Source organism: Gekko japonicus, unplaced genomic scaffold (genome assembly GCF_001447785.1).
Source record: "Gekko japonicus isolate JY-2015 unplaced genomic scaffold, Gekko_japonicus_V1.1 scaffold904, whole genome shotgun sequence".
Lineage (NCBI taxonomy): Eukaryota > Metazoa > Chordata > Lepidosauria > Squamata > Gekkonidae > Gekko > Gekko japonicus.
In genome coordinates, this window is record NW_015161976.1 from 285055 (window position 1) to 301828 (window position 16774).

Sequence of the window (16774 nt, forward strand, 5' to 3'; positions counted from 1 at the left end):
GACAAAGGAGCCCCGGGAGGCGTGGCCGCGGGGGGGGGGGGGGGATGCCCAGGAATGACAGAGGGAACACTGGGGGGGGGATGCGTGTGTCTGCAGTGAGAAGGGAAAATAGGCAGGAGTTAGTCCCTCCTCCCCCCACTGGCAAAACTACTCTTCCACCAGAGGAAAACAAAGTCTGGATTCATAAATTGCGCGGAGGGCAGCTGACAACACATTATAAAACTATTCAAATCAACTACCAATCTATCACATTTATATTCCACCAGGAAGGTCCAGGCCCAGACCAAACTTACATCCGTGTGGCTTCAGAAACACTGTCGAATCATGTGCCTTGCAAACATACTCATAAAGCAATTGTGGAGTACCTTTATTGCTTGGAAAGATGAGCTACATATTGTTTAGAATTAATTATCTAATTAAAATGGAAGTTCTGTGTGGAGATTCAAATGAGCCCAAGTATCACATTTCGTAGACTGTTGTCGACTTACACTGTGTAATCTACTCTGAGTCTCTGTAAAAAAGGTGACTATAGATACACTAAATAAATACATACATAAAATTATAACTTTTTTCCCTTCTGAAGATTGCTATGAGACAATTTTTCCCTGTCACAATGTGATAAATTCCAAATCTCACAACATATGGCTTAGGAGAGAAGAAAATGGCTCAAGACTCTATCCTTCAATTGATCCTCTTTTAATAGCACAGCATGATTTCCCTGGAATCGTCTAATTAAGACCCCACACGCCATTGCCTCAATTCAAACTCCCCTTCACAACTATCAACAACACACACAAGATCTATTCACAGACCTCCCAACATCTTTCCTACTGTAGTTCAGTCTCTGCTTTACACATTTTTACAGTCACATTGTCATTTCATAGAAGAAGAACAATGAAACATTAGACACTTTGCTTTCAGGGAACAAAGAAGCATTGATAACTTCCATAACCCTGTTCTCTGGCTATGAGGGGGGGGGGAAACACATTACAGAATGCACCAATAGAATACCCAAATCCCTCCTTATACATTGGCCAAAAGACTTTCCCAAAACTGTAATGAAATCCACACAAAAAGAAAGGAGAAAAATAGATTATTTAAGGGCAAACGCACTATGTTCACGACCCATGTTCAGAATTTAAATATCACCTTTTCACATTCATATCTCAGTGAACTTAGTCTAAAGGGAATGGGAAGCACAAAGACCAATGGGAAAGGAACACTGCAAGAAGAAAGGAAGTCTGAAAAGCTCTCTGCAACTCCTCTGTGCTACAACAGAATGAGAATGAAGAAAGCAATTGTTTGTCGAACTGTTAGCATATTAAAACCCTCTCAGAAACTAAGGAGAGTTACACAGCAAGAGAAAAGAAAAGTAACACAAATTCAAACTTTCCTCTCAAGAATAATGAGGCTCTGCCAGGGTGCTTCTTGTGCCTCGATTAAGGCTAATAAAAGCTGCGTGTAAACACTGAAAGGCAAATGTATTAGCGCTGCCAACACTTTCAATTCCCAGAGCAATTTTATCTAATAATGTTCCAAGTCTGGAAATTTGTCAGAGGCTGTGGTCTCCTGAACCAGTCCATGCAGAAGAAAACCAAAATGGAGGGAAAGGTAACAGGCTGCATGTAGATGGTACATGACATCTGGGAGAAAACCCCTTACACTGACTAGAAACTTAAGTGAAGAAAGCCACAGCATGGGGGCCTAAGTAGGTAAGATTCAATGCCTTTGTGACATCAGCAGCCAGCAGTTTATTCACCTCACTCTCCCTATTTACATGATTACATAAACCTATCTACATGACTAGTTTCCTCGTTTGAGCTGACAAGAAGGCACAGCGCTCTCTACTGGTAAATTTCAAGACAGGTTGCTAGGGAAATACCTCCCAAACTTAGGTCAGATGAATTTAACCCACAGGGGTCACAAAGACTGGTCCCTGCTGACTTCAAAAACATGTGCCCTGTACTACTAACATTCAGGAAAGGGAAGAATTCATTTTTATTTACTTTTGTTTATAGTCTGCCTTTCCCACTAAGATTCAAGGGGTGTGTGTGTTACAGGATTAAAATCCCTAGGAAGCACACAAGAATGTATGAACAAATGACACTGCCCCGTACTGAAACATACCATTGGTCTTCCAAGGTCAATATCGCCTTCTCAGATTGGCAGTTGCCTCTCCTGGTAAAGCACTATCACATCAGCACCTACCAGATCTTTTAAAGTGGAAATGCTGGGGACTGAGCTTGGGACTTCCTGCATACAAAACAGATGCTCTCCCACCGAGCCACAACCCCTCTCCTCAGAATAGAACATGTCCCAGACTAGAACACAGTGCCTCCACTAGCAAACAGGAGCTACCAAAAAATGGCAAGGTCCCTGCAGATGCAAAATGTGCAGGAGGTAACAAGGCAATTGAAGGAGCGCAAAGGCAGATGCCATAACCACTTGAAAGCTGTCTTCATAAAGAGAGCCTCCAATATGCAAATAGATGTAGGGCTTAAAATGGCAAATAACAACAGCATTATCACCTAGGAGGCTGAGGTGAAGATAGGCAAAATTCAGAATGGAAAATCTAACCTCTAAGTATAAGATAAACAGCAGAATAAAGCAAAGCAGAATAAAGAAGATGCACTATCACTTATGATTTACTGCCATGAAACATTACTGTACAAGTCAATAAAACTTTTAAGAACATAAGAGATGCCAATGTTGGATCAGGCCAAAGGCCCATCCAGTCCAACACTCTGTATCACACAGTGGCCAGAAATACCAAGTGCCATCAGGAGGTCCACCAGTGGGGCCAGGACATTAGAAGCCATCCCACTGTTGACCCCCCCAAGCACCAAGATGACAGAGCATTACTTGCCCCAGAGTCTCTATCTATACCTTGTGGCTAATAGCCACTGATGGACCTCTGCTCCATGTGCTTATCTAATTCCCTTTTGAAGCCATCCATGCTTGTAGCCGCCACCACTTCCTGTGGCAGTGAATTCCAAGTGTTAATCACTCTTTGGGTGAAGAAGTACTTCCTTTTATCCGTTCTAACCCGACCGCTCAGCAATTTCATGGAGTGCCCATGAGTTCTTGTATTGTGAGAAAGGGAGAAAAGTACCTCTTTCTCTACCTGCTCTTTCCCATGCATAATCTTATAAACCTCAATCATGTCACCCCTCAGTCGTCGTTTCTCCAAGCTAAAGAGCCCTAAGCGCCTTAATCTTTCCTCATAGGGAAAGTGTTCCAACCCTTTTATCATTCAAGTTGCCCTTTTCTGCACTTTTTCCAAAGCTATAATATCCTTTTTAAGGTGTGGTGACCAGAATTGCACACAGTATTCCAGATGAGGTCGCACCATTGATTTATATAGCGGCATTATGATTTATATAGCGGCATTATGCTGAACTTTTATGTGAGTTCAGTTAGTTTAGACACATATCCAATTGCATCATGAAAGATGCTGAGATTAGAGATACCCCTCCTCTAGAACAGTGAAACAACCTGGATTATAGTTATGCTGACATGCTTATACCACTTGTTGCTATGGGAGTGAGGCTGGGCGGGGGTGGGGAGAGGGGAGAGGCACTGAGGAGGAGAATACCTGGGTACTAGAGGAATTTGGATTACTTAGTGACATGCCCCACAGCCACTGAGCTCTTGCAACAGCCAGTCCCCCCCCCTTTCCCTTCACCTTCAAATTATAACAACCAGGACAGATAAAGAGACAGCAAGAACCCACATCTTTTATGGCTTGAGTGATTAGATACAACTATATATATATAAAAACAGGGCAGGGCACACCAGACAAAGAGCAGGAAAAAAGGACAAAGGTTAATAAACCCAGGTCTGCTAACTTTATTATTGGTGAGCTTAAAGCAGACATTCCAATCAGAAGAAGCCATGGCTACAAAATGTCACAATTCATGTGACTTTATATGTACTTAATCTGTATTACAAATATGTGTTCAATTATATACAGAAGACCACCATAAGATTATATCCTTTTTTTTTGAAAGAGATTTTCAAAGTGTTTGTGCAGCCAAGGAAATGCACAATCTCATAGCAACCAGAGATGACTATATTGGTTCCCCTCCCTTACTTTCAGTCCAATAAACTCCTACAGAGACTGATAAGTGGAATCTTCTCCTTTTGTGTATGTTGTCATCCATAACTCATAACAAAATGAGAGGCTTGAAAGCTTTGCATTTTAAGAGCACCTCCCATGTGTTTTTTCATGCATAGCAGCTACCTCTTGTCATTGACGGATGGAATTTCTGAACAAGCACGCTCATTCCAGGCAAGCTTATCTGCTATTTCCACCACTGTGAAGGATATACAGGGAAAAGAACCACGACCACAGAAAATGCAATAGCCAATGGCCAATGATACTAGTAATAATTGGTGCATAGTAGAAATCTGAAAAGTGAGGGCCAATTTAAGTATCATATTTATTTATTTTTATATTTATCTCCTACTTTTCTCCAATGACAATCCTGTGAGGTAGATTAGGCAGAAAGAAAGGGACTGGCATCCTGGCAGCTTCCATGGCAGAGTGAAGATTTGAATCTGGGTCTAGTCTGATACTCTAATGCCACCATTTCACACTGGGTCTCTCTTTCTCTCCTTGAAAAACTCCTTCTCACATCTACACAGAGAATTCTGACTGTCATCCAGAGTATCTGCAGGACAGCTATCACTCAAATTTTTGGCAATAAACAAAACTCAGTCCAAAAAAATTGGGAAATGTGGGAAGGAGTTTTCCTTGCAACAGTTTTTGTACAAAATCTCCAAATGGCTAAAAACTGTTGAAAAAGCTATCGGTTTTTGTTTTTTAGTGGTTGAACGTCAGGCTGAATTACACAGTATGAATTACACAGTACGAAGGAATTCTGCAAATGGATTTCCTGACATATTGTTCAGCATTAAAAAGCAGTTGGGGGGGGGGAGGTGAAGAAGATTTGGATAGAGATCACCCTGTGAGGGTACTGAGTGTGTGTGTGTGTGGGGGGGGACCTGTTCTTCTTGTGCCATTTCCCCCAAGAGCAAGTGGGCGAGAGAGTGAACATTTCTATTAGCTCCAGTGTTGGGGAAGACTGGTGCTGGGAGGGCAAAAATGGGGTGGGAGGCTTTGGTCTCTGTGTCCTGCTTGTAAGCCTGCTGGGGGCATCTGCTTGGCTACAGTGTAAAGAACCGATGCAAACTAGAAGAACTGTCTGATGCAGCCTGGTTGTTCCTATGCACAGGAAGCATAACTTCTATATTTTACTTGTTCTTTTTTCCCTACTGGGTGCAATGGTTAAGAGCAGCAAACTCTAGTCTGGAGAACCGGGTTGGATTCCCCGCTCCTCCATATGAAGCCTGCTGAGTGACTTGGGCCTGTCACAGTTCTCTCAGAACTCTCTCAGCCCCACCTACCTCACAAGGTGCCTGCTGTGCGGAGAGGAAGGAAAGGGGATTGTAAACTGCTTTGACACTCTTTAAGGTAGAGAAAAGCGGGGTATGAAAACCAACTCTTCTTCTTCTAAGATCTATTTTCACTACACCACAGCCTCAAACCATCCTTTGGCATTCAAAAGGAGCTGGGCAATCCAATCTCCTGTAAAATGGCACATGGCTGGCTCATCTCAAGCAAACTATCAACAAGAAAGGACTCAGAGGAGTTCCAGTAAGAAAGCAGATGGTGGATGAGCAGAGTACAGCTCCCGTGTGAATTAGTAAAGAATCTGACTGACTCTGACAGATGGGTCTGTTTGGGTGAGTCAGCCTCATGTGTTTACTCATGTATGCTGACACAGGAATGATGCTGTCAGATCTGAATCACAGTCAAGGTACTCTCTCTCTCTCTCTCTGTCACACGCAAACAAGTTGCTTACAGTTTCCTTGAAATGCACTTGCAATTTCAGCAAAACCAGGATGTGCTTTCTACAGTCATGCAGTGCTTTTGTTGTTAAAAAAAGAAAAGAAAAAAAGAGAAAGAAGGAAAAAAAGGTGCTGGTACTCATATACAGGGTTGTACCGATTTCTACAGTTCCCCCCCAAGGTGCCAGTACTCTGCATCAGTGAGAACCAGCACAAAAAAAGCCCCAGAGTCATGTATACTTGCACAGCCATCATTTTTGCCCCAACTTTTGAATAAAACCTGGCTAAATGACCTGTCCATCATGTTCTAATAAACCTAGCAAGGTAACATAGCTCACTAAGTAGTCGTGCTCTGCAATGCTGCCGAGAGGAAGGGGCGGGAAATGGGCCCATTACCTACCAAATTGACCGTCACGCTTTATATACAGTTCTATTACACTGTAAGCAATAGCTGTGGGAGCTGGGATCTCCAAGATCACATTAGAATCCTTCATCACATTCCCATTTTCACTCACAGACACCTGAGGGAAAGAGGCATTCAATCATTAATTTGTGCTGGTTTAATCCAGCAATGCAGTAATTTAGCCACAAAACAACTGTCAAAGTAAAGGGGGAAAAAAACTTGGTCCTGAAGTTCTACAGAAATGAATCTAGACACACTTTTATTACTTGGTTAGTTTCACAAGTCCAAGATACAGGAAGTGAAAAGGAAGTGAAAAACCAGGACTTCTCATATTATTTTCCTTCAGTTCAAACACTTAAAATGCAAGCATGGAAGCAGCCAGAAGGCCAGCATCTTTGTAACTGGGAAACAGGTTCAGGACAAACTGAGAAAAAATAATCTTAAACATGCAAAAATTTATTTTTTTTATCCACTGCCACAGGTTTGGCTACCAGCTTATATAGCTTTCTAGAAGAATAAAGCAAATTCACAGAGGGCAGGTCTACCACAGATACCTGACTTGGATCCTGCTTAGATTTTGCATGCATAAGAGGAACAATTTTTGTCCATTCCACACCACCCAAAGGAGACCTCCAACCCCCCCCCCAACTATTCCTGTGGAGGCAAAGCTGTCCCCTAGGAACAGCATTTGGAGCGAGGTGTTTCCGGCTGCCACAAGAGGGTGGGATTGGCCCCTGTTCCTTACACCTATAGAAATCTAGGTGAGATCCAACCAATATCTCAAACAGTTGTAAATGGATCCCTCATGTACAGAGGTACGTGTAAAGTTCAGATTACCAGATGCCAGACAGAAGAAACTGGGTGCAGCTGCTTTCTTACTGTTCTCTTTACGAGGTTATCTGGAGCAACTGCCTAACCACTGTTAGTTACACAACAGTACATTCAATAGACGTCTGGTATGATCCACCAAAAATCATATAGTTTAAGAGTGCACCCTTAAGAGTGCCAAACCTAAATACAGGTTTGGCAAAGCTCTTCAAACATAGTTTGAGGTATACAAATCTCAAATTTGTAGCTGACTATTTGCACTTCACAAAAGACACAACTCTTAAAAAATGGAATAACAGGAAGTAATTGTCAGACTCGGGACTGAATTAGGATTTTTAAGGTTTAATGCTAGTTTTGCTTTTGTATTCTTGCTTGCTCAGGGCACATCTGGCTTCTTTCTTCATTTCTTATCTCATGCCCTAACTGCCATGAGATTCGGGGGGGGGGAGTGTATGAGAGGCCGATTGTTGTAGTATTAAGGATGCACCGCCATACTTGTAACCCTTCTTGAAGCAGCCCCCAAGGAGCGCCTGGGTTTTCACACAGGAGTGACCTTGGGCGAAGATAAGACTTTGGGAATAACTAGTTAGGTCGTATATCAATCAGAACTGTTAGTAAAGCTGGTGTGTGTGACCTATACGTGGAATGTGGGCATTCACCTTTACTTTCCATCTCCCGCCCTGGACTCATCAGTCCTAACAAGGACGTTCACCTCTGCAGTTGACCAAATCTTTCCAATAAACTTCTTTAAGTAACATTGAATGAAGAGTGGTCTCACTGAGAGTCTGACAGTAATATGACAAAACAGCCCTTACTCAAAAAAAGCACATATATTCAGAGGGCAGTTTGAGGACACAAAGCTACTTCCCAGTAAGGAGAAATTTTGTGGCAAAATATTTTTATTAAAGTATCTGGCTCAAATTGCCATATATTGGCCCAAATCCAGCAACCATGAAGCAGTTTTATGAAGCAACAGAAACTTTTGTAAGTAGGTTTGGGCACAATCCACCAGGAACTTCTCCTTCACATGCTCAGAGGCTGTGCAATATCAAGGGAGTGTATTTTTGCAGCTTCTACCAGTTTCAATAAAACTTGCATAGGAGATGGTCTCATTGTTTGGAGTACGCTGTTGGGACCAATGCAAAAAGCCTGGCATCTGCAAAACTAGAGGGGGATGTAGCAAGCCAGAAATACTGCTCAATCTTAAACATGAATTGAATATATGTAAATGGCATGTACATAAAAAGCTATAGGGTTAATCTGATGACTCCCTTCTGCTAAGACTTCTGATGGAGAAAAACAGAGTGGAAGCAGGCCAGTTAATTCAACCCAACAATTTGACTTTTATGATCTTACCTTTATAACCTTTGTACGTAACCCTACCAAACTGGCCACATTTTCCTCTGTCTGAATGTGTTCGGTTATCAAACATTTCTGAGTCGTTACTATTCTTTCTGTCAGGATACAAAGAACTTCATGCTTTCTTTCAAGCATTTGTTGCAGCAACGTATTTTGTAGATTTATTGTCCTGTAAAAAGAGGTCAAGCATCTAACATATACAAATTGATACCAAGAACATACAGTTTTACTAGCTATGCACAGAATTATTGTGAAGGATGTTTTAGTTCTTCAGTGGCCACTCCTTACTGGTACCAGCCTAAAAAAACCCAATCCAGAATTGAGATGTAGAATTTGTACAATAGAATGACTTCTCATTACAAGCATATGCTATCACCAGCTAGTCACACAATACATCTATATGAGAACTATACCCCCAAATTCAGATTACCATCTGACCTTCCATGATATCTTTGACATGCTTCATACTCACTTCTCCCCTCCCAAATTTATATCCTCTTCAAGAATCAAGAAACAATTTAAATCATGGACAAAGCTCACCCTCTTGTAAAGGGGTATTTAATCCCTGATGTGACTGTGGAAGATGTCTAAAAGCAAATTATTTTACCAAAATGATATATAGCTTTGGATAGACTTTGATGATTCAGTAAGGCATGGAAACTGGAGTACACTGGCCACTGATAAGGGTGGCATGCCCTAACATCTCAAAAGAATGCAAAATAAGACTACAGTCCTCATTATTAAACCTCCAGAAAGAAGGATTCACTATTGTCAAAACACTCGTTAATGGCATCTTGTCCATCAATCGTGCAAACTACAGTACTCTTTTTATCAAATTAAACACTGCAATGCCTAGAAAATGCATCATACCTCCAATTAACTGACAAGTCTGAAAAGAGGACTAGACAAATATGAAGATGTTTATTCCCCTATAATGTGAGGGTAGAGAATCATGCTATCCTTCTGCCTTCCACTTTTAAATACAGAACCAGATCAGAATTCCACAAACATGCAATCTTGCATGTAACAAGACCCCGATTGCTGCTGCTTCCATTCCCATAGGTTGCATGGGCCTCCGCCCAGAGCAAGTCTGTCCCCCCTGCAGCATGGCTTTCCCACTTTACAGGGCTGGGATATGTTGCCACAGGTGCTGTACCAAGGTTAGCACAAGTATACATAGGAGGGGGTGGGAGAGTTTTTAAATCATAACGAAAGGTCCTGCGTTGATGCTAATATCCCCATGACAGTCTTCATAACAATGAAACTGTAGCTGAGTTTGAATTCCAAATCTCATTTCCTGGCCTGTGTCCAGGGTACTGGAGCAATCAAAAACAGCCCAGTTTCCTCTATCCAAAAAAAGCGGCTGCAGTTCTATAATGACAATCCTTGCACAGCTTTATTTCCTCAGAAGGGAATTAGCTAGACCAGAGCACCTCAGTCTAATCCTCTGTCACATTCCACCAAGCAGAGTCCCATATTCCTTCTCCTATTAATCCAATTCAAAATGCAGCTTTCCAGTGGATTAATTTCAGACATGCCGGAAGCACAATTCCTACTATAAAACTTCATGGCTTAGTTCAAAAGAGCTTCCCAGGCTGCGGCTGTACTTCAGTCTACATCTTCCTTAAGGGAGAGGGGGGGAAAAGCCTAAGGAAGAATGATATGCTTGGGGAAGATTCACACAATCTCCCTCCCGCAGGTACCTTGGCCTAGTCTGTTGCATCTTGTATTGTTGCAGGGATGCACTGCAGAACAGCACACTTGTCAAGAGGAAGGAGAATTAGCAACAGAGTTAGAAAAAGAACGGATTGGAACAACAGTCACTTTTGATGGATGCTTGTAAAAACCGTGTGACAAGCTGAACAGACATAAATTACTATTTGTAAGTGTATTGCTAGAAAATGAAAACATGGCTCATTTTAGAGCATTCGCTTAACTGATAGATGTTTCTTTGCTTTAAAAAATTACCCATGCAGTCAGAGAAAAATTCCTCAGTCATTCATGAGGGTAGCCGCAGTATGCTGCATTCATTTCACGGGCTGTGTTAGGCATCCCAACAAGCCTGTCTGCCGTGCTTGCTGTGCCTCCTTCCTACCCAGTCCCCTCACACAGAATAAGACTGACAGCTTCTTGGATGGAGAAACCTTCAGTCAAGCTCCAGCTTGCCAGCACAGCCAAAGGCAGTGCCTTCGCAAATTGCCTTCTCCCTGCAAACCAGGATTCAAAACTAGAATTAAACTGTGGTTTAGTATCCCATTTTGCGAGAAGAAATACACCAACTTGCAAACGAGCAGGGTGAACAAGCTGTATTTGGGCAGGAACCAGTAAACAAATTTGTTGTGAGTAGGGATGGGCAAGGTCCAGAAAAATGATGGTCCGAGGAGGTTCGTGGGTCTGTGGGGTTTACAGATCCCCAGACCATGAAACTCCACGTTCACGGACCAGACTGTAGTCCGTTAAATATATGCTGACAGGTTCTTAACTGGGTGAGACCAAAACTGAAATACATTTTGGTGTAAAAGTGTGTAACTCAATGAAAATATCAACTCAGCATGCAGCAGTGGAGAAATATGCAAACTCCACACTGGGATTAAAATGGCCAATATTATAATGTCCTTATTTAAAGCTATGGTGCAGCCTCATTTGTAATACTGTGTGTTCTGCTCACTGTATCTCAAAAAGGATACTGTGGAACTGGAAAAAGTACAAAAGAAGGCTGTCCATATGATCCAGGGGTTGCAACACTTTTCATATGATGGAATATGATCCACAACTGCATATCATGTCCCAAATTTCTCCAGCTGATCCTGCGTTTTTTCCACAAACTTTCACAAAGATATCAACTCTAAAGCCCAGACTGACCTTCCCTGGCTATCCTTCATAAGATTCTGCAGATCAGCTTGTTGCTTTTTTAAATTTCCAAAAGATGAATGGCTAGCCACAACACCTCTCCCACTGGCTCCAAGACTGATCTTCCCAAGAGATGTTTCAATGCTCCCGCTGACGTAGTCTTCAAACTTCCCTTCGTATTTCACAAAGTCAGATTCCACAACAACTTGGAGGGGGGGGGAAAAAAAAGAGAAACAAAAATCAGAAAAGTCATCTAGACTTCAGGACATTCATTCTAAAACAGAAGAGAAAACAGCTTTCCAAACAGAGTAAAATGAGGAATGATCAGATACATTCAAACGGGAAAGTTTACTGGACATTCTACTCTATTTGTTCCAGCCTGCCCATGCATCTGTGAGCTCTTGTGATCCATAGAACAGAGGCACAGAAGGATCTGGGAATGGCTCCAATGAAACCCAGAAGAAAATGGGAAGGGTTTGTACCCTTTGGGGTCTTATTTCAGCAAGAATGACAGCTCCTCTAGGTGTGCAATTCTCCAGATTACAGCAGTAGGCTGAAAGCCTTGTTTTCATTCTTATACCCCACTTGGTTTTGCCAACTGAAGCCAGCCTCCTCCACATGCTGTTATTAACCCTTTAAAATAAAAGACATGGGTGTCCTTTCTTCCTTCAAAGAGCTCACAGCAGTAGTGGGTGGTGGTTTAGATTAGTAAAACCATGCATAGGAAGGATTAAAACTCCTCTCTACCTGCAGCCCTGACCTTGAACAGGGCAGAGCCACTGCAGCCGCTGCAGCCGGCTCCTAAGGCTCCATCGCCTGCTGCCGCAGCTGCTGCTGAAACGGCTGCAAAAGTCGTGGCCTCGGGGCTTTTTTCCTCACCGGGGCTCCAGTGCTGGCCTTGGCCTGAGAACCCCTTGCAGAGCCGTCACTCCCAGCCATGGCGGCAGAAGGGGGGGTCTTTCGGCTCCCCTCCTCACCATCTCTCCAAGGTCCCTGCCCCGCAGCCACACACAAAAAAGCAATCTCCTCGAATTAAAACATACAAAAGTGGAACCTTGCAAACAGTTTGCTTTTGGAAAAGCATCCCTGGAATGAGGGGGTGGGGAGATGCAGAGAAGGGGGGGGGCCCAAAATTGGACTTTAAAAAAAAAATCCAGTCTCAGGATGGTGTGCAAGAGGAAAGGGTCGCCTGCTTTGCCAGCGGCCAATACGGCATTTCCCCCCAACCAACTCCCCAAGGAAGTGCAGATACATTCAAACGGGAAAGTTTACTGGACATTCTACTCTATTTGTTCCAGCCTGCCCATGCATCTGTGAGCTCTTGTGATCCATAGAACAGAGGCACAGAAGGATCTGGGAATGGCTCCAATGAAACCCAGAAGAAAATGGGAAGGGTTTGTACCCTTTGGGGTCTTATTTCAGCAAGAATGACAGCTCCTCTAGGTGTGCAATTCTCCAGATTACAGCAGTAGGCTGAAAGCCTTGTTTTCATTCTTATACCCCACTTGGTTTTGCCAACTGAAGCCAGCCTCCTCCACATGCTGTTATTAACCCTTTAAAATAAAAGACATGGGTGTCCTTTCTTCCTTCAAAGAGCTCACAGCAGTAGTGGGTGGTGGTTTAGATTAGTAAAACCATGCATAGGAAGGATTAAAACTCCTCTCTACCTGCAGCCCTGACCTTGAACAGGGCACAGCTGTAATTTAGCTGTTAAAGAGGAATGGATATCTGCAATCTCATCTACTTTGAGTTTCCCTGGGCTGCTTTAGGAAGTTGACGGCCATCTCCCCTATGAGGAAGAAAATGAAGTCATGTCATATTGTTTTTTCCAGTCTAAACATCTAAGTGCCATAATGGCAAAGGAAGAGGACAGCAAAATATCCTCGCTGTGGAACTAGATATTTTTCAAGGAAGAATGCATGTGGCTGCTGGTCACACTTGGTACAATTTGCTAACCCTGTACTCTGAATTGCACCAGTTTCAAAGCCTAACCCTTCTTCTTCTGGTACATGAAATAAGCAAAGACATTCACTATTACATCTGAATAGAACTGAGAAGAGCTGTTTCTTCAGTGTTGCAAGCAAATACACTGGTGCAGAAATGGAGGATTGGGGGGTGAAATGTGATTTGTTTTATTGTAAGATAAGTAGTGTGGTTATCTGAGAACCAATGTGGTATCATAGTTAAGATCTGGGAGATTTTCATAGCACCTCTGAGCCAGGAAATTCACTGGGTGATCCCTGAGTCACTAAGAGAGCAATCCTAAACAGGACTACTCAGAATCAAACTGTAATTCAATGGGGATTACTCTCAGGAAAATGTTTTTAGGATTACACTGTAAATCAGCTGGGCCTATCCCACAAGAATGTTGTGAAGATAAAACCAGAAAGAGAAGAAGTTAGTGATATACACTGTCCTGCGAAATTTGTAGGAACGGTGAGCAGTGTTCCCTCTAAGCTGAGTTAGTGTAAGCTAGCTCACAGTTTTTTAGCCTCTGGCTCACACATTCTTGTCTTAGCTCAGGAAGGATGGCTCCGGAGCAAACTAATTTATGCAGTAGCCAAATTGCTCGCTCACAACTTTCATGCCAGTAGCTCATGAAGTAGAAGTTTTGCTCACAAGACTCCACAGCTTAGAGGGAGCATTGACGGTGAGATAGAAGTGTGATAGAGAACTAGATATCCAGGGGAAAGTTCCACTCCTGACCCTGAAGAACATAACTGGAAACTGAAAAGTCCCACTTTTACTGCATATTTCTGCTCAAGTACAAAGGACGTGTTTACCAATTTCATTCTCACATTTCATGCAGCTGTGTTTTATAGAGTTCTCTGGGTTTTGTGAGTAGCTTTCAGGGGGCTGTATGAAGACTTCTCAGCCTCCAGTTTCATTGCGATAGATAATGCACAGTCCTCTTTGATATTGGCCTATGGAAATGTGTTTAAGACACTCAAGAGTCAAAGGGGAATGCCTAGTATATTCCACAGAATATTCAAGGGCAAAGCAACCAACTGAAAGGATATGAAATACAAGAAAGCTTAATAGTCATTCCAAGTAAATGCTTCACACAAAGCAACCAACTGAAAGGATATGAAATGCAAGAAAAGATCAAACCCACAAAATGAGATCATTTAAGACAACAGCCTCATTTAGAATCACCTTTCACTGCCTGCACTAGAGAAATGACTTTGGAATATATTACATACATTTCTAAAATGAAAACAAAATCAAGATGACAAGTTAAAATGGAGTAAAATGGCAACAGCTTGCTTTCCAGAAAGTGTGGAATATTTCGAAGTTCTAAAAAAATAAAAGGGAAGTAGACACATCTGCCTGAATTCAGATATGAAACAGTTGTGTGCCATAACTGCACTCTGTCTTAAGACCTGGAGCTGCTATTTTACCTGGTTTTATGGGACTGCCTTCAGCAAGGACATCATTCAGTGTGACTGACAAGAGGTGGTACTTTGGCTTCTGCCAGCACCAGGTTTTCTTCTTCTTGGTCACCAAGCTCAGCAGCTGAAATTTATCCAAGTCATTGAGTCGTGACACAGGGATCAAGTCTCCTCCACAGTCAACCTCTCTCACAAAATTCTTAGTCGCTTTTGCAAACATCCTTGCGGGGAATGTTGTTTCAGCACCTTGTGGAACAAAAGCCAATTGGGCAAATACAAGTATCATGAAAAGCAGCACATGCAGTTTACATTTTTAACACAGATACTGATTTGGCCAGCTGTCTCCAAAACAAACTACTGCAGGGTTTTGCAAATCATGTCCTTAACATGACCATTTCTAATTATCTAGGCTCCACCAGCGAACAGCGGCTCAATTTAGACATCACAAACAAGAGAAAGCCTCTTCTTGACAGGCACAGACATAGCTAACCACAGGGCTGGCATGCTTCCTTCTTCTCATTCCAATGCATACAGTGCCAAGACTGAAGTCTTCAACTAATTCCAGCTAATCATGAAATCTGAATACAGGCATCCTAACAAATGGGAATTTCTACCTTCCCAAGTAATTAGGATTTTTAATCTTAATCGAAGCAGGGTTAAAAATCCCAGGAAAGAAAACTCCAGCAGTCAGCCTGCATTCAACTGTCATGACTAAGTGGAGTTCAGTGAGACCGTCCATCTTCAAGCTCAGCACGCTGTACGAGGGGCAGGACAGAGCAAGCGCAAAAATTACCCACGTTTGTGCTCAAGCAGCAGTTTGTTTGTGATGTCTGAGAAAGGCTTGGGTGTTCAGGCGAGAAAGCTCTTTCGATAGCATGCTTCAGAAAATTCCCTCTAAGTGTGAACTCGACAAGGAGACATTACCAAGCCTACACTCCCTGACAAATCATCTGTGCTGAAGAGATTTCGCAAAAAGTTCACTTTTCAAGATACAGGCATAAAATATTTTGGTCTAAGATTCAAACCAACTGATCCCTCTTCGGTGCATGAATAGAAAGCCTTTCTGCTAAAACACAGGTGGTGAGGCAAAATTCCCTGCTTGCAATCCCTTTGGCCTGGTAGAGTTCTGTTCTACAAGACTCTGGGAAGTACTTTTGCAGGGAATGGTGGCGGGGGCTGCAACTTTAAGGGCAGAACCTAAGTGAAAAAGATTGGATTCCACACATTCAAAAACAAGAAGTGGCATTTTACAGTTGTGCAGTCTTCATATTTGATGGCACATCCGTGGTTGTACTTGGTACAACCCAAGTAACATCCTTCAAATAATAAAAAGCCCTGAGAAGCAAATAGGAATGAACAAATAGGAAGACAGCCCATATGGGTGAAATATTTTGGAAAATATCATGAAATGAAAGGAGGTGGGGTAGAGAGATGAAAGCTACAGACATACCCTCAACATTAATATGAGAAACCTATTTGTGGTTTGCAGAAAATATTACATTGCTTACAAAGTTTGAATTTTGTTAAAGCATGCTACAGAATTTCAGATATGTTTTTAAAGAACATAAATTAAACCATGTGAAAGCAGCAGATTGCACATGTTCAAGTTGCCAACTACATATATCAGCATATATATACAACCCTGACTTGTAATCAATGTCTATCATTTTTTACAATCACAGTCTGAATATGGAACTAAAACTGAGTTAACTGCAATCAACAGCAATGTGGCATATATAGGAAGAACAGAGTTAAAACAGGAAGTGTTCAAGTCTTAAAGCAGAACAGATTCATTCTTTCCCTGGCAGTAAATACCACACAACCCTGATGAAGACAAGATCTATGTATTAGCAATGCAGGACAGTCAGGGCCAAACCCTACCTAATTTTTGTTTCTTTTGACTCTTTTCCCCAATGAAGCCATCATGGCGGCTTTTTCAAGGAGAAAAACCACCAGGAGGAAAAACTCTTTAACCCTTTGTTTGGTGTAGTGGTTAAGTGCGCGGACTCTAATCTGGGAGAACCGGGTTTGATTCCCCACTCCTCCACTTGCACCTGGCTGGATGACCTTGGGCAAGCTGTAGTTCTGA

General features: G+C 42.4%; 1 protein-coding gene across 1 annotated transcript in view; it reads right to left on the reverse strand.

The window, feature by feature from the left end:
• Positions 1-14905, reverse strand: part of DFNA5 (deafness, autosomal dominant 5) — a 26568-nt gene extending 11663 nt beyond the window's left edge. The window contains exons 1-4 of the mRNA XM_015429747.1: positions 14695-14905; positions 11306-11498; positions 8441-8612; positions 6254-6374 (exon numbers count right to left, since the gene is read on the reverse strand). Of these exons, the coding sequence (XP_015285233.1) occupies positions 6254-6374; positions 8441-8612; positions 11306-11498; positions 14695-14905 (697 nt within the window). The remainder of the gene's footprint in view (positions 1-6253; positions 6375-8440; positions 8613-11305; positions 11499-14694) is intronic.
• Between the last annotated feature and the right edge of the window lie 1869 nt (positions 14906-16774).